At 38.7% G+C, this 18601-nt stretch overlaps 1 protein-coding gene across 1 annotated transcript in view; it reads right to left on the bottom strand.

The window, feature by feature from the left end:
- Positions 1 to 18601, bottom strand: part of LOC104675733 (collagen alpha-6(VI) chain) — a 152143-nt gene that overhangs the window by 27580 nt on the left and 105962 nt on the right. The window contains exons 25-32 of the mRNA XM_010380392.2: positions 15576 to 15638; positions 14753 to 14803; positions 13038 to 13073; positions 11904 to 11966; positions 6411 to 6473; positions 5282 to 5317; positions 5126 to 5162; positions 3145 to 3156 (exon numbers count right to left, since the gene is read on the bottom strand). Of these exons, the coding sequence (XP_010378694.2) occupies positions 3145 to 3156; positions 5126 to 5162; positions 5282 to 5317; positions 6411 to 6473; positions 11904 to 11966; positions 13038 to 13073; positions 14753 to 14803; positions 15576 to 15638 (361 nt within the window). The remainder of the gene's footprint in view (positions 1 to 3144; positions 3157 to 5125; positions 5163 to 5281; positions 5318 to 6410; positions 6474 to 11903; positions 11967 to 13037; positions 13074 to 14752; positions 14804 to 15575; positions 15639 to 18601) is intronic.

The following is an 18601-nucleotide window of genomic DNA, read 5'->3' as shown; positions in this document are numbered from 1 at the left end:
GTTACAAATGCAAGTATACTCAATAAATATGCCTTATTACTTAGAGAAACTGACTATGGTTGGTAAGCTCCCCTGTGTTAAATGCATATTTATGCATCTGTACTCATTGGTTCCAATTCATTCTAATCTCAGTACCTTGTCCTTGTCACAGCTGACAACTTATTTTTGATTATCTGATTAATGTTCATTTCTGCTAGTTTATGATGTATGGATAGGAACAGTATCTGCTGATCTTTTAAGTTATTAGTCCCTGCCATGTATCAGATATCTAACAAATGCTGAATGAATGAAAAAGAGCTCAGAAAAGAGCAGTTATTTGCAACAGGTATAGAAATAATGAAAGTTTAATAACATATGAGATGCCTAGTGCTGGAATTTGATTGGTAAAAGGACACCCCAGTGATGTGTTTCTCTTGGAGAGGTGCCTCCTCTCATTCAGATATCAGCAAGTCAGATTCAGAGATAATAAACACAGCAAAGACCATCTTGCTTTACAACAAGCTCAGGAACAGACTTGCTGGGGCTCACGTAGGCTGGCAAGGAGACATCCTTCTGCCATGGGCCAACTGGGCCTTGCCTACCTTAGTGCTAAACTATGACCTCCTCCTATCCTTGACTCCATGTCCTTCAAAGGCAAAAGAAGTACCAGTGAGAATAAATCTTCAAACCCAAATCAAACTGTTCATCTCGATGGAGACAGGAAATCATTTATTAGTCTCCAAGTCTAAATTACTGGGCTGAACAGATTTTTATAAACTGAGGTGTCGCTTTTAGAGTTTAAAAAAGTAAGTACAATTAAACATGAAAGTGGTTCTGCTGACTTTTTTGGGGGTGGTTATTTGCATATGGAAACAAAACCAACAAAAATGCTTCAGATACAACTTAGAGATAAGGGTGGGGGAAGGTTCACAGCACTGGCAGAAGATATGAAAAAAAATTCAAGTTTTAGGGGAAAAATCTAAGGAATAATTCAGCTTCCAAAACACAAGCCCTAAAACCCAGCAAGCTGCCAGGAGTCCCAAGGATTCTGAAGAAGCCTAGGCTGGATTGCAGTGGTACCTAAGAGGCCCTCCTCAAGAAGGGAGGGCTACTGCCACATGCGGTTCCCCAACTAACATGGCTCTGTCACCACACACTATGTACTGAGGACTGCTACTTGCCACAGAGGAGGTGAAAGAAAGGACAGGGAGGCAAGGATCAGCCCAAACTACTGCCATGTAACCTAAACACAACACTGATGGTCCTTGTCCAGGTCACCATCCTATTTGCCTGAATACTACAACCCTGTCTAAACTAGGCCTTTGGCTTTGACATTTCCCACCCTTCACCCTTGCCACAATCCACTCTCCCCATAGCAGCCCAAGTAATATTTTAAAATCAGATCATGTTCCTCCCCTACGTACTTTCAACAAACTCTTTAATACCCTTCCCATCACCATTCAAATAAAATCCAGCCTCCTTATAATGTGCAAAGCTCAGCTTGCTCTGGCCTCTGCCTATTCCCCATGTTTTTATGTGCTACTCTCCCCCTCCCTGTATTTCAACCTTGTTGGGCTCCATCAGTTCCTAGGAAATGCCTACCTAGGTCTGCTCTGTTTCATGGCCTTTGCAAAGATGGCTCCTTTGGTTTTTTTTTTTTTTTTTTGAGACAGAGTCTCACACTATCACCCAGGCTGGAGTGCAGTGGCATGATCTCGGCTCACTGCAACCTCTGCCTCCCAGGTTCAAGTGATTCTCCTGCCTCAGCCTCCCAAGTAGCTGGGGTTACAGGCGTGTGCCACCATGCCCAGCTAATTTTTTGTATTTTTAGTAGAGACAGGGTTTCACCATGTTGACCAGGCTGGTCTCCAACTCCTGACCTCGTGATCCACTGCCTTGGGCTCCCAAGTGGTGGGATTACAGGTGTGAGCCACTGCGCCCAGCTGAAAGATGGCTCCTTTGTGTTCTTCAGTCTAAACTTTAATTTCACTGCCCCCAGAAAGAGCCCTCTGTCCAAAAACATCTCCCCCCTTACATTATCCCAGGACACAGCATCCTATGCTTTATCTCTTTCAAACAGCACCTAATGTGCTGGGCTTCCCTTTATTTGCTTGTGATCTGGATCCTCCATAAGAATGGAAGTTTCTGAGCACAGGAAGCAGGTTCATTGTTCAACTCTGTATCCCTAATGCCTACTATAGATACTGGCACTTACTAGGCTTTCAACAAATATTCTTAAATGTGTGGATAAGCAATCAGAGGACAAGGGTCGGTGGGCTTATACAAAAGGTAAAAGTGTATAAATGTATAAGAGGGTGACAAGTTTACCCAAAAACATCATGTAAGCATTTGTAAGATACCTGAAAACTAGCACTGAAAAATATGAAGCCGACTTGATAATTAACATCAGGCATGAGCTCCATGGATTTTGGCATTATCTGAGCTGCACATTCCACTTACTTGCTATCTGATCATCCCCACGTTTATTCTGCCTTCTGCATCTTAATACCTAATGAACCACTGGATGACAGAGATGATATGACAGAGCGAGAAAATGAAGGGAGTAAGAAATACTATTTTTGGCCAGGCACGGTGGCTCACACCTGTAATCCCAGCACTTTGAGACTCCAAAGCAGGTGGATCACTTGAGCCCAGGAGTTCAGGACCAGCCTGGGCAATGTGGCAAAACCCTGCCTTTACAAAAAATACAAAAATTAGTCAAGCATGATGGCATGTGCCTGTAGTCCCAGCTACTCGGGAGGTTGGAGTGAAAGGATCACTTGAGCCCAGAAGGTCAAGGCTGCAATGAACAGTGATCAGCCTGTGTGACAGAGCAAGACCCTGTCTAAAAAAAAAACCCAACATATTTCTAAAACCTTTAAAAGGTGAATGGTGATGTTAGTCATTCAGATATTAATATCTTAATGATTTTTTATTAATATTAATAAAAAACAAATTGCTTGGTTGAGAAATAGCTGTGAAGCTCAGCTAAAACTGAGTGATTTATTGGAGGCGAGACTCTGCTACCGGTATGAGGCAGTGGCAAAGAAAGCCCAGATAAAATTTGTATCATTTGGAAGCCAATACATTGCTCTAACTCATCTTTTCCAGATGTATGACATTTTAGAGCTTGATTAAAGCATGCTGTAAATAAAGATTACTCACCACGTCTGCCAGCTGGGGAAGAAGAACAAAGGAGATTGGATTATTATTTGGTAGGAGAAGAGAGTTCTGTATCGTGCAGAAAAGAAAGGTTCTATCCTGTCTGCTTTTTGTAGATGACTCAAAAATCAAGGCAACAGAGTTTGGAGAAAATGCAGAGTCTAACGTCTTGGTAAAAGCACTATTCCTTCCAAAGGGAAGAAGATGTGAGAAATGGGACAACATACAGCCATAAATCAGCGGCCTGCAGCCGGCTGTCAAGAGACAAAGAATCTTTGCCTGGGAGGGAACATGACATTGCAGGGAGGTGTGCTGAATTTGGAAAGCTGAAAGGTCCAACCTCTCTTTCCTCTAAATTTTCCCCATGTAGATATCTATAACTATCATTTATATATATATAGATAAATATATATACACATATACACAAATGTATCTATACCTATATATAGTATATATGTATATACTATATATTATATGCATATTTATATGTTATGTAAATATCAGAGGTGGATTTACTCTGAATTAAATGAACACTTGCCTTAGACCTGTACTGTTCAACATGGCAGCCACAAGCCACATGCAGCTACTAAAATTAATTAAATAAAAATTCAGCTTCTCAGTTGCACTAGCCACATATGAAATGCTCAAAGTCACATGTGTCTTGTGGCTACTGAATTGGACATCACAGGGAACACTTCCATCACTGCAGAAACTTCTATTGGACAACACTGCTTTAGACTTCTCTCTTGCAGGGGCCCCTTGCAATGCCCTTCTTGGGAGGAACCCTAGCCATGTTGTTCACACAATCACGTACTCTTATAAAATAAAATATGCAAAAGTTAATGGTTATGATTTCTCTTTTTTGTTCTAAATAACACTTACTTTTGAAATACCTTTACCCCCACTTTTAGATTCGTGATTTTGTATTGAGTCCCTTAAATTTTAAAAGATCAGGTCTCAACATACTTGGATTTGCCCTTGAGTCATTATGATTTACATGGTTCCTATGTCATAAAACCTACTGCGCTAATTGAGCCCTAAAACAACCCATCTTCATGACTCAACGTATATGTGTTTTGGTTCCCATCATGGTTCTATTCTGCTACAAAAAGACAGAGTTCCAATAGACACTGCATTCAACGCTTTTAAATGTCTGTCTTTGAGACCAATATTCTCTACAGAAATAGGCTCTAATTTATTTTTCTTCCCCAAAATATCTAGAGGAAACTTTTGGCTCCTCCTTTCTGTCATATTGTTATTTGGAAAGTCATTATGCATTTGTAGATGAACACTGAAGAGTCAACTCTCTCCTAATCTTGCACATGAAATTTTTTTTGATGGTATCAACACATATTTTGATACAACAGGCTGCCAGAAGGGTTTAAAACAAATTCAAATGAGCATTTGCCAAACCAAAATATCATTTTGATTTTAAAATTTTGAGAAAGATAAAAAAATACTGGCAGAATGAGTATTACTATGAATTTTTAAAGCAAATCAATCAGTCCAACAAAAAATAATCAAACATCTCTTTCTGGGAAAGGAATAACAAACAACAAACCAAAGTCAGGACTCCCACCCACCAGGACACCCTATTATCACAGCTGCTTCTTTCACATCAGGTGAATTCAACTCTGTCTGTTACTGTCAGGCATTCATAATCATCTTTTAAAAAGTTCCATGTGACTCTCAAGTGACTGATTTCACTATTAAGTGAATTCAGACATCAAATCTCAATTTTCTTTAGATTAAAAGCACTCAATCGATTATTTCTTACTGCTTGACATGGGTTTCAATAGACATGATAGCAGCCAGAGAGGGAGTTAAAAGTCACCAGTCTATGCTGACTCAAAAATACATGCAGTGACATCTCTAATTTTAAAGAAATTGGCTGGTGAACTGTTTCAGTTCTGAGTGTAGAGTTCTCTGTTCTTCTTGTATGAATGCTGACAACTTGGGTGATCATTTTAAGCAGGGTACTTACGACTGCGGTCTCGCACATACTGAATGAGCTCACATGTCTGCAGTTCAAAAATAAAACAGAAACAATTAAACAACAAACTACTGGGCCCTGAAGTTTAAAAATAAGTAAATTTAACGGAGCACCCAGAGCACTCTGTTGTAGTCGGGAGATACGTACAGAAAATGAAGCCAAGCCTTTGGCTCCTTTCACACCCTAGGAAAACAAACGAAACACTGTTTTAATGACTCTAGATATACACATCAGTAGCCAGTGTGCACCAACATCGCCCTCAGAAAGTGAAAACTTTCAGAAGTTTTATTTTCATTAAATTGTTAAGAGGGAAAAAAGAATTCAGGTAGATACTCATTGCCTAATTAACAGTAACATTCTGGAAAGAACAAACTTTAAGCAGCAAGCTTGGTGCACACAAGCCTTGAGAGGCCACTTTCCTCCAGGTCCATCTCTGGATAACAAGGGTTGTCCAGAATTACAAGGATGGAGCTGACAACCTGAAACTTACCGCAGAGCTCTGGAGCACACCTACGCCTCAGGACTAGCTAAAGTGAGCCACACAGGTGCAGTTGCCCTCTTTCACAGCAGAAGTTTCAAGGTCTTCAACCCCCTTTCTTTGAGCCACTGAACAACAGCCAGAGCTGAACCTTAATCTGTTCCCATCATTGGTTAGCTGACAAAAGGATCGGACTCAATTTGAACATCTGGAAAGGTTATCTCAACTACCTTCCCAAAACTATACACACGCACACACACACACACACATATGTAACTCTGTCAGAGTTTGGGATAGAAAGAACAAATGGAACTGGTTTTAATTTCATGTGTTCAATCCCATCTTCAGAAGAGGAAGAGTCTGGCTTCTTTCAAAGAGAGACACCCAAGGAAAAAAATGCAACAGAGTCCCACCCGAACTCCTGAAGCAAGTTAAGTTCCATGTGAATGCAGCACTGATCACAGTCACTATTTATTTCCTTTCACTTCCATTCATTCAATGATCATTTATTACTTGTAGAAAGACTGCACAGATACAGAATATAATTGAGAACTACCATTTTAGTCTAAATACTTTTGATTTCCTCCTTCAATTTCCCCTCTCTCTCAAGAGATGTATTTAATCAGTATGTTTTCTCCTCTAAATATTTAATCAGTATTTTCTCACCCATAAAGGTGGGAAAATAGTGGCCAAGAAGCAGAGACAGAAGGCATGCACATTTGGACAATGAAGATTTCATGCACTGACTTTTTTTTTAGTGGAAAAGGACCTGATGTGGTTTATAGTTTTTCTACTTACCTTACGTCCAGGAGGTCCTGGTTCCCCAGGGGATCCCATCTCTCCTGGAAGCCCAGCAGATATCTCAAAGGAGAATTTAATTATTTAAAAATTATATTTATACGTGTGTATGTGTGTGTGTAAATTCAAATGTAAAAAAAATTAAAATTCAAAGGTGAAAATTTGAAAGTGAAAATTTCACTTTTTAGAAAATTGAGAGTTTTCCAAAAAACATAAAGAAGGAAAAAATATTCCCAGCAATCCCTTCTTCCCCAAATAATCCGCATTAACGTTTTGATGTCTTTTCTTATTTTTTGATGGTATTAAGACATATATTCCTTTTTAAAACTCATTTGAATCATACTTTTCTGTTACCTTTTAAACTAAATTTATCTCTGGACATTTTCAGTTACTAAATATTATTTGGCAAAATCATTTTTCACAGCTGCATACTATCCCATCACATGGTTGTACCATAATTTAGTTAGTCCCTTACTGTTTGTTGTTGTAATAGGCAATGCTATTACAAAGTTATATGCATCACTCTGATTATTTCCTTAGGGAAGATTGCTAGGACTAGAATTGCCGGTCAGAGGAAAACTTTTTATCTAAATGGAGTGGTAGGTAACTAAACTGAAAAAACAAACAAAAAGCAAAATGTCTAGAAAAACAAAATTGAAATACAAAAACTTTTAAAAGAACAGAAACACAACCATTAGTTGGAAATATTGTAATGAAATGGGGAATAACAGCAATAAAAACAACAGTTGTTATCTGCTTACTAGATGTCAGAAATATTTTCACGTACTTTCAACAATATGTTTATCATAAGGCTAGGATTTAGTTTAAAAACTGGAATATTTCTTTCTTCATTCAAAATGCCACGAGATTTACAACTTTTACAGGAATAAAAAATGAAGTTTAAAATCAACTTAATTTGTAAAAGCATTACCTGTAAAACAGTAAATAATGATTGATATCCTTTGGGCATTCCAATGATATTGACAGTGTGCTTGGTTGAGTGAAAAATGAAGTATTTTTATTTAGAAGATAAAGGTTAACCTCCAAGGAGAAAACAGCAGATTGAGCACACGTATTTACTTTCATTCCTTTCCAGTATCTTACTAAAATGACAGTAAGTAGATTATTTTAAAGGCAAAAAACAATGGTGGGGAGAAGGAGAAAGGAGATGACAGCCATAAAATGTGAGGCTGGAAAGCAAATGTGTAAGTGTTAAATGACTGAATAGACCTGAGAAAGTTGAATCCTAAGCCAGCAGCAGGGAAAGCCAAGAACCAATGTGTTTTATATCATATGTCCCAGAAGGCCGAGGATTTGGCTGCACCGGGAACCTCCAGAAGTGGAGGTGAGGGAGAGAGGTGAAGTAAAGGTGTTTAGGTGAAAATCATTTTAGGAATCCCCAAATCTCCTCTCTATTCTCAAGGATTGGGTGAATATCCCTTTTCACACCCTAGCAACAAACAGAGGTAAAACCAAGGTGGGACTCCAGGCTGAGTTGAGAACATACAGTATCCGAAACAAGGAGAGTAAATGAGGGTATGTATAGTAAATGTGAGAGTCTCCAGCTCTCTTTTTCTATATGGCTCCTAGAAAGCTGGCAGCCAGACCTTTACTCTCCAGGTAGGAAATTTTAAGAAGTTTTTTCAGGAGAACTTCACTAGACAAAGAAGAAAGACCAAAAGGTATTGATTTCAGAGGTTTGCTAAAGAAAGATTTTAGCTAGATCACTCTCTTTGGAAAACTGGTAGTTGACAAGCCCCACTCATGCTCTCAGAGCTTCCAATCAGTGGCTTTTTTTTTTTTTTCTTTTTGAGACAGGGTCTCAGTCTCACACAGGCTCGAATGCAGTGGTACAATCTCAGCTCAATGCAGCCAAGACTTCCTGGGCTCAGGTGATCCTCACGCCTCAGCTTCCCTGGTAGCTGGGGCTACAGGCACATGCCACCACACCTCGCTAATTCTTGTATTTTTTGTAGAGACGGGGTTTCACCATGTTGCCCAGGCTGGTCTCAAACTGCTGGGCTGAAGCAATCTGCCTGCTTAGGCCTCCCAGATTACAGGGATGACAGGCGTGAGCCACCGTGCCTGACCCCAGTCAGTCTTTTTGTCTTCAATTCTTAACTATGAAGAAATAGCTCATTCCTGAAACATCTGAGTAATAGAGATCAAAACAGAAAGGAAAATAAAATGCAGGAAACGACTATGTTGGGTAAAAAAGACAAAAATATTTATATTCTCGGAAAGGTAAGAGAAGATATTTTAATCATGAAACAAAAAAAGTACGCTATAAAAAGGAACATTCAGAGAACACACACAAGCTCTTGAAAATTCAAGTGTGAAACACTGTAAGGAAACTCAACAAACTCTCCCAGAAAGTAGAGCAAAAAGACAAAAAAACTGGAAGATAGAACAGAAAAAATAAGAAAATTAAAGGACTATACGAATACACCAAATAACAGATATTTTATAAATAGGGAATAGAGAATATAGAGGGCAAGACATCATCAAAATAATTGACCAACACTTCTTTGGAGGACACATATTTCCAGGCTCCTAGTGCCTATGAAGGACCCACCTAATGCCCAGGAAAATGGATAAAAATGGACATCAACTCACAAAACCCAGGAAATAGCAAAACACTGCAGAGAAATTACGCAATAAGGTGCCAGAGAGAGAACACTGGCCACATAAGGAATCAGAATGGCTTTGGACTTCCCCAAGCAACAAAAGAAGCTAGAAATAATGGAGGAATGACTGCCTTCCAAATTCCAAGAAATTAATTCCATCCCAGAACTGTATACCAGCCAAAATATCCAATCACATCCTAAGGTAGTACAAATTCCTTTCCGATGGTGGCTGTTTCCAAAACTACACCTTTCATTCACCCCTTCTTAGCAGGCTACTGGATGAGTTTTCCATGAAACAAGGGAGAAATCCAACAGGAGGAGTCTGAGAATAAGAATGAGAAGCAGAGATCCAGTGCAGAAGAGAGACAAAGGGAAGGGTAAAGGTGAAGGATGATTGCAGTATGGCAGCTGGGCACCAGCCACAGACGAATCTCCATCAGGTGGGTCAGGTTGGAAGGCTCTGGGTCGGGACTAAGTTGGAGAGAATACTTGCCTCATCTAAATGTTTTCAGACAGGATTTAGATAAAGTGAAAATCAAGAAAGGTACATCAGCAACTTTTATAGCAGGAGGAAATCAGTTCATAATGCTTAAAATTTATAAATCAAAAAAGTAAGAATGTAAGTATGACATTTAGAGACATATTGTCAATTCTGAGACAAATCAGTTCAGAAGTGAAAGCTGTTGTTTCTGGGCAGAAGGAAATGGGAGTGAGTGAGGGGGTGAAGGATTTTTTTTTTTTTTAATATAATAAACTTTGTTATTTGACTCTTTAAACCAGTGGTTCTTAGCAAAGGAGAATTTTGCCTCCTTTTCTTTCCCCTGGGACATATGGCAATGTCTGAAGGTGGTTTTGATTGTCATAACCTGGGGTGTGGGGAGGACAGACGGTAGTTGATGCTGGAATCTAGTGGGTAGGTGCCAAGGATGTGGAGAAACATTCTACAATGCGTAAGACAGCCCCTCAACAGAGCCTTATCCAGCCCAAAATGTCAATAGCGCTGAGATGGAGAAACCCTGCTTTAAACTATGTGCATGCTTTTAAAGGTGGTAAAAAGAAAAACAAAATGCATACAAACATACATGTATACACAAAATAAAACAGGTTAAAAATCATGGCAAAATTTAAAAAATGTTTTTTGAGGAAAAAAAAACCCAAAGTGAAGATTTAGAGAATTTAAACGAGGAGTATCATCATTCAAAGAGAACTGAAGAAGCATTCAGAATTTAAGCTGAAGTTTTACCAAAATCTTCCAATAGAAACTTCAGCTCTTTCAGAGAGAAAACCTGGATTTTTTCAGTGTCTAAACTTCAACTTCAAATCCAAAAACATTAATGTAAATGTGGAAAAAGTAGCTGGGTGGGTGGAAAGAGCAAGTTACAAACAGTGATAAATTGTTCAATGTGGAGAACAAAAAAAAAATTTTCAAATATTTTCAAAGGCCAGCAGAAAAAGTTTGTTTCCCATTCGTTTATTGTCTTTAAAAATGATTAATGTGCCTTTGTGGGGAGGAATCCAACCATGAACTTCTTAGCATGCTTCTGATGTTCAAGGTTAAACTTGTTCATTAATAAGCCAAGGGAAATAAATGATCCAGAGATACTTCAATGCAGATGACATCTGGATTAATTTGAAAGTCTTTTTCAATTATTTTTCTAATTATATCTGTCTTCATCTTTTTTTAGAGCATAATGTTAATGGATAGCCATCCAAAAACATGTATGAGGACAAGCATTATAGCTGGGAAGCAGTTCTCGTGGGGGGAGGAGGAAGAAGAGTAGGGGGAGGAGGAGGAGGAAGAAGAGTAGGAGAGGAGGAAGAGGAAGGGGAGGAGGAAGGGGAGGAGGAAGGGGAGGAGGAAGGGGAGGGGGAGGGGGAGGAGGAGGAAGAAGAAGAGTTTCCTGATTTTGTACCCCTAAAGCCTACACAAGTAATATCTATACATAAAGATCGTATAGTTTGTAGAAACAAAAATAGATCAGAGCAAAATGAGCTATGAAGACAAAACTGGAAAACCATTTCAAGTATACATTTTTATCAGACTTTTAAAATTCTTGCTAATTGACATGATGAATTAAGACCAGGCTGCCTGATCAGTGCTGTTCTGAAGAAAAAAGATAATTGCTGTATCAAGAGACAATTATCTTAGGATTGTCTTTTAAAAAACTAAAACAGCATTCTCACTTATACACAGTCTAATATATATAGAGAGTCAGCAAATGCAAGAAACCCATTCTTAATCCACAGGAACCCAAGGCAAGCCTACGAGATGAACTGTACTGGAGACCTTTGTTTATTCCAAGTGACTCAAACCACTAGACAATATCTAAGCCCCTCTACAGAATATAGACCTACTCAGTTACATAGCAAACAAACTTTCTCACAAAGCTCAAGAGATAACCTCCTTGAGCTAAATGGGAAGATGATCTTTCTGCATATATCTCTATGCAGAATTTATATCTAAAAGTAGATTAACAAAACCTGAATAGTGAAGACAAGATGCCAGTGGGCATTAGGTTGCAGTAAACCTGCCAGTGAGACAGGATTAAATTAACTACATTTTGGCAGTGCAAAAACTGTTTTGAATCACGAGGATTTCTTTTAAAAAATCGTATCACCAGTGTTAAGTATGGTACCCTGGCAGCTAGAACAGGTGAACTTGCTCACTAAAAGCAAACAGTTCATGGTTTTTGCACTGGCATTGATAGATGAATGTCCATTCCCCCTTCCCCAAGTTTGCCTTAATAGAAAAACATGCATTTTGCAAGTCACTGGTAACAAAAGACAACTCAAATTACTGTAAATGCATGAAGGAGGACTTCCCAATGTAGTGAGGTTGTCAGCAATTGGAATCTAAGGAGCTTACCGTTTTGCCTCTAGCTCCCTTCAGCCCAGTCTCTCCTGGACCACCAGGGTCCCCAGTCTCACCCTAAATACATTCATTAAAGTAAAATAGTTATTAAAATCAAACATATACATACTTAATATATGTGCATCTTTAAACTGATTCTAACATGAAGACATTTTTCATATGCATTTTTAACAGTCTTCTTTGAAGTGTGTGAGTGTGTGTGTTTCCATTTGTGTAACCCTCTACATAGCACACCGCATCAGCATTGTTTCACTTTGCTGTCTGCCCAACGAGAACACTGGTTTTTTGGAGAAATGAACTTTGTTCTTTATTTTATCCTCCGACTCTATTACAGGACCTGACATTTTCTGAGTTCAGTAAGGGTTTCTAGAAAAAGTGGTATCTCCAAGGTAGAAGATGTCATTGCTAACTAGTTATTTAAGATGATTTATAAACATAGTGGGAAAATTGAGACAGGTGAAATCAAGTAACTTTTTCTTTACATTATACTTTTATTTTTTTGGAGACAGAGTCTTGCTCTGTCACTCAAGCTGGAGTGCAGTGGAGCGATCTCTGCTTACTACAACCTCTAATTTTGGAATGCTTCTGTCTCCTGGGTTCAAGTGATCCTCCCACTTCAGGTTCCTGAGTAGCTAGGACTACAGGCATGCACCACCATGCCCAGCTAATTTTTGTATTTTAGTAGAGACGGGGTTTTGCCATGTTGGCCAGGCTGGTCTTGAACCCCTGACCTCAAGTGATCCACCTGCCTCGGCCTCCCAAAGTGTGGGATTACAGGCATAAGCCACCGTCCCCGGCCTTACATTATACTTTTCTTTGAGTAAATAAGAAAATATATATGATATATATGATAGAGGGAAGGAGTAAATTTAAGGAAAAAAAGGATAAGTTTTCTATCTTCTCATATTAATTAAAAAACTAGAAATACTTTTTAAGTCTTATACTCCTAAACAAATGCATAATCTTAAAAATTGAAAAAATATTGGTCTATTTCCTTCTTCCCTCCTTCTCCCCACAAAGGCAGGAAATTTATTTGTCATTAGCTGTTCTTCTACTGGCCTAGGATACATTACATAACCTCCAGAAGTATTTCTGACTGATCTCTAGTTACTAGGAAGCATACGGTACCTTAGGTCCACTTTCTCCAGGGAATCCTCCTTGTCCCTGTAATGGACAGGAGGGAAGATTAATACAGGCACACATCACCCAATGAAGTTTACACTGACTTTCATTTTACCTGCGGCCCTCTGTAGTTTTGGTACCTCTGAATTAAGGAAGGGCCAAAACAATTGAAATCTGGAAGTGAAATAGCAGTATTTGAGAAACAAACTCTGATTTATAAGTTAAAGTATTTAAGGGTTTCATCAATATATCATAACTACCTAGCTGGTTAAAAGTATACATCTGAAAAGTTACAACTCGGCTTTCCTTCTTTTGTAACGGCACAGGTGGTCACTTGGCCATGTGTCTCTGAGAAGATCTTAAAACGGATTTCCATGGAGAAATTTGGAAAACCTATGGAGAGTCTAAACTTGATCATTCATTTTAGGGTCCTCTGCTTACCTTACTTCATTCAAAGACTATAATTGAAGAGATTTAATAATTCCTATTGGATAAAAAAAACCTATACAATTAATTTAAAATAAAGTTCATTTCCTGATTATAATAAATCCTCAAACATGTATAAAATCAAAAAAATAGAAAGAAGAAAAATCACCAAAATCTTACTGCCCAGAGTGATTATATACATTTTGTTGTCATTTCCTTTTAACTTTTAAAAATACAATGTAACACAATTGGGATGAATGTTTTTTTCTGAGTATATTCTAAATTTTTACTTGACATTGTCACAAAAATTTCTTTACATAATTATAAATTTCATATACATTCATTTTATAGGGTGGCTAATGTTCCAATGCCACAGGCTACTTAATATTTCCCTTCCTGTAAGATATTAAGGGATTATACTATGGAATATTAACTGTTCTCTGTGCTAATGAACATTTCACTGGAAATCTCTCATTCATTAGTTTTATTTTTCAAATTGTTCTAGTTTTTGGTTCTTTATTCTTCCAGATGGCCTCTTGCATTATTCCCATTGGGATTTCACTTGGAATTATGTTCATCCTTCAGTATTTGAAACTTTCCAACAAGATCTTGGAATGTCTCTTCATTTATCGAATTCTTTTTTCTGTCTCAGCAATTCACTGTCATAGGTCTCAAACATTTTGCAGACATGATATCCTTAACTGTATTATGTTTTCTGTATTTTGTAATTATGGTGGGATGTTTTTCATTCTGACTTCTTAGTGGTAATTCTTAGTATACAGAAATCACTGGTCTTGGTAAACTTCTCTCTCAGTTCCAGCCACCTAAATATTCAGTGACAATATCAACTTACTATTCTGATGTACAGTTTTATTTTTAAGTTATTGCTTGGCCCAGTACATTTAGAAAACTCCTGCACAACCTCTCACTACTGGCTAAATCAAACATAATAAGAAGAGGACTAATTTTGGAATGCTTCCCTGAGTAAACTTGAGTCTAGAGCAGCTAAGATTACATGCACTGTTCAGGCTGGAACAAGTCAGACTAGGGCCACACATCACCGCAAAAAAAACCAGAAAATTTATTTTCAAGTTTCAATTGTTGCCTGCACCTTAAACCATCACATTCTTTTCTACCACATTCCTCACGGAATATCAGCAAATAAATTATCAAAATATATTTCTAACTGTCCAAGATTGCCTTATTCCCTGCTTCCCTTTTTCTCTTAAATGTGGCAAACAAAACCAGCAACAAAAAATAAATGGAAACATCCAGCTTCAGCAGATGTGACTTACCTTTGCTCCTTTGCGTCCGACACTACCATAACCTGGACTGCCATCATCGCCCTGTAAACAGAGCAACTGATTACCAATATCCCAGACTACAGATAGAGACAGGCTTATTCCTCAACAGAACAAGATTGCCAGCTTTTTGGTTTGATAAAGGAAAACCAGGACACAGGATTCTACTTCTGGGGCTGACCACCAACATTTTATGATAGTAGTACTAACGGCAATTGTTAGTTAACAGATACAGACAATGCACTGTCCCTAGGTATTCCCATCTGTAAGCTGGGAATAATAATTATACCTACTCATATGTTGTTATGAGGATTACATGAACAAAAAATCAGGCATATAATAATCTTTCAGTAAGGGGAGATAGTAGTATTACCTCTCCCCGATACCACTTGGATTTTAATACCATTTTCGCTTTGCTAGACAAAAACAAGAAGTAAATGCCCCGGTATTGGCTACTGTCTGACCCTTGTAGAAACCCTGAGCAATGGGGGAAGGATGGAATGGATTTCTGATGAAGAGGCTCTGATAAAAGGAAAGGCAGGGAAAAGGGTTATGTGATTGCTGAAGACAAGTTTTGTTCATTTTACTATTTGGCTTCAAGAGCATTCTGGCCATGATGTTTGGCACCTGGGGAATTGCCACGTTGGGAAAGCTGGCCAAGGAACTAAGATGAGGACAATATCCCTCTTAATTTCTAGAAAACTATAAAACTTCATCAGGATGGTATCCTTAAAACTCTCTTCAGAGAACCACGCCAGATATCTACTGAACTAAAAGATTCCAAGAACCAGATGAAAACTAGTGACAAAATACAAACCTGCAAGCCACGAGGACCAGGAAAGCCAATAGCTCCTTTTTCTCCCAGATCTCCAGGTTCACCCTGTTAAACAGAGATTGTTTTTAGGTTGGAAATTAGAATAGAAATGATAGCACTAATTCAGTTCACCTGTGTGGATCACGCACAATGGGTTTGTGCCCAGAACTGTGTGTTGTGCAAGTGATACAAGAGGAAATGCTGTTGGCCAGGGAGGTGTCCTCCATTGATTAGTGAAGCCTCAGCAAGCATGATTTATTGTTTAGTGCAAGTTGCCATCTTAGCAGCTCAATGCCATGAAGATGAGTCAAGAGAAAAGCTCTGTACTGTTTTTAAAAAAATAACAAAATCGTTTCCAGGATGATTCATGCAAATCATCTGGCCCCTGCAAAGATGGCAGATTGATTAATCTAGTTTTAATATTCTGAGGGAGAATCAAGTTAACCAAGGGACCATGATATCCTGGCAATAGTTGCTAACTTCTGACTAGTAGAACATTTACTGTGGGTTATTAATCAATCTCAGTATTATGTTGAGGGAAGTTCAGCTACATGGGAAATCAACACAGGTTTACAGAGGAAGGTTAACTCCTTTTTATTAAAAGGTAACAATTTTAATTTTGGAATAGTTTTAAATTTACAGAAATGTTGTGAACATAATAAAGTTCCTATATATCCACATCAATTTGCCCCTGTTTTTAACATTACATTACACTAGTTGTATTTGTAGGGTACATTTGTCACCACTGAATCAATACTGATTTATTATTATTAACTAAAGCCCATACTTTATTCAGATTTTTTCTTTTTTTTTCTTTTTTAACCTGATATTCCTTTCCTATTCCAGGATCCCATCCAGGATCCGCATGGTATGTCTCCTTCGGCTCCTTTAAACTGGGACTGTTTCTCCACCCTTTTTGATAACCTCGACCATTTTGAGAAGTATTGGCCAGGCATTCTGTAGAATGTTCCCCATTGCTGTTTTTCTGATTAGACTGGGCTTATGGGTTTGGGGGAGGAAGATTACACAGGTAAAAGGCCATTCTCATCACATTATATTAAGGGTATATATAATCAACATGACATCACTGTTGATGTTAACCTTGATCTTCTGGTTGAGATAATGGCAGTCAAGTTTCCCTAATGCCAAGCTACTCTCCGTCTCCCTCCCCTTCTATACTGTACTCTTTGGAAGATAGAGTGTGCAAGTGTGTGCAACCTACACTTAAAAGATGCGGAATTAATAAATCTTTTTTAGGGACAGAAAAGCAACATAAGGGAAAATGGACAAGTGACCACCAGCACTGCTCTGGGGGCGACGAAGAATAGGATTCTATGAAAGGGAAGCAGGAGATCATCTGCCTTGATGCCTTTTAGTACAGTGGTTCTCAAAGTGAGATGTGGGGACCACCTGCTGCATCCAGGGTTCATGTGTCAAGAAAATTCTTGGATCCCATTGGATTAGACTCTGGTAAGTGGAACCCAAAATATGTGCTTTTACATAAGCTTCTCAGCTGATTCACATGCACACTAAAATTTCAGAACATCTGCCTTACGATAAGGAAACAAGGAAAGTCATATGGTTTGTCTAGGGCCACATGGTTGGTTATTGGTAGAGACAAGTGTTGAGCCCAGGATTAACTGCCAGGTTACTTGCCTCCTGGAAATCTGAACTTACTGGAGTAAGGTAGGGGTAAGTGTTTGAGGTTTATCTCAGTGAATCATGAGTCCAGAGTGCCCAGTCCACCCTAGGGCAGTACAGAGGATTTGGGTTTTCTTTGGGGCACTTGCCATCTAAATTCTTGACTACCCGCCCCCCGGACCCCCCCACCAAGTCTTTTGTATTAATAATGATCTTCTAAGGCACAACTTCCCTCCTCCTGTTTATCTACTTCCCCATGGTCACCTCCATCCTACTCTAGGGTCCCTTTATCTATGTCTACCCCTGGTAAGAGAAACTTTATTTTTACCGGTGACACCACTTCCCCTAGAGCCTTCTTCAGGGGCAAGAAGGCAGCATTGTCTTTGTTCCAAACTTTGATTTCCTGATTACACACCATATATTGCTACACTACATGCCATAGAAGTCCCTTCCTTTTGCAGTTGATTGTTCTTGTCATCCACTTATCTTGTTACATCCTCCAATTAACTGTCTCTGCAACACTCAACTGCTGGACTCCATCATATCAGCCTTGAACAATTCTTCAGTACAAAGTTAACCCCTTTTCTTATGCCCTCAAGCTCGTCCTCTTTGCCAAATTTCTCTGTTAATCATCTACTCTGTCTACTCTTTCTTACATTTTCAATCTCCTCTTTTCTCCCTGGCTTTCTCCTCTGATTATAAACATGCTGGTCTCTCCTGTCATTAAAAACAAACCAATATCCCACATCAACCTTTCCTAGACCTTGCCAGTATAAGTAGTCTTCCTCTTCCCCTTAAAGTCCTAAGTTTTCCAAAGAGTAGTTTACAGATTTTAATCCATTTTCTCCTCGCACATTTCTTGGTCCTTTGCAGTCTGTCTCCCTTTCTCTCCTCTCAACTGCTACACTTTTGAAACTGTTCTTTAGAATATCTTAGCCACCAGATATCATGGCCTCTCCACTCCTCCCCTCCTTAACTTTTCTTTACCAGTTGATACTCTTCACCTCCCTTCTTGAACTCTACTCAAAATCCAGTGTGCTTTTTTGTTGATTTTCCTTCCTTCCTAATAATTGTCTTGTTTCCTCTTGGACTTCTTACAAAGAGGCATCACCAAGAGTTATTTTTAATCCAAATGACTCTGAAATTTACATATCCAACTATACCTAAAAACCCTTTCCTCTATCCCCTCAAGTGATTTTCTTTCCTCTTAAACTCACTCTTCCTAATGACTTTCCTATGTCTGTGATAGGGTTACCCCTCATATACAAAGCATCCAAGTCATCTAGCCCACTCCTCTCTGCCTCAGTCCCCTATTGGAAGAGTTCTAAGGAATCATCACAAGTTAAGTCCTCACCCTGTTAAGTCACCTAATCACTATTTGCCTTGGA

The sequence above is a fragment of the Rhinopithecus roxellana genome, chromosome 1 (assembly GCF_007565055.1).
Source record: "Rhinopithecus roxellana isolate Shanxi Qingling chromosome 1, ASM756505v1, whole genome shotgun sequence".
In the NCBI taxonomy this organism is placed as follows: domain Eukaryota; kingdom Metazoa; phylum Chordata; class Mammalia; order Primates; family Cercopithecidae; genus Rhinopithecus; species Rhinopithecus roxellana.
Note: the sequence above shows the minus strand (reverse complement) of the source record. Positions and strands in the feature narration are given on the sequence as shown.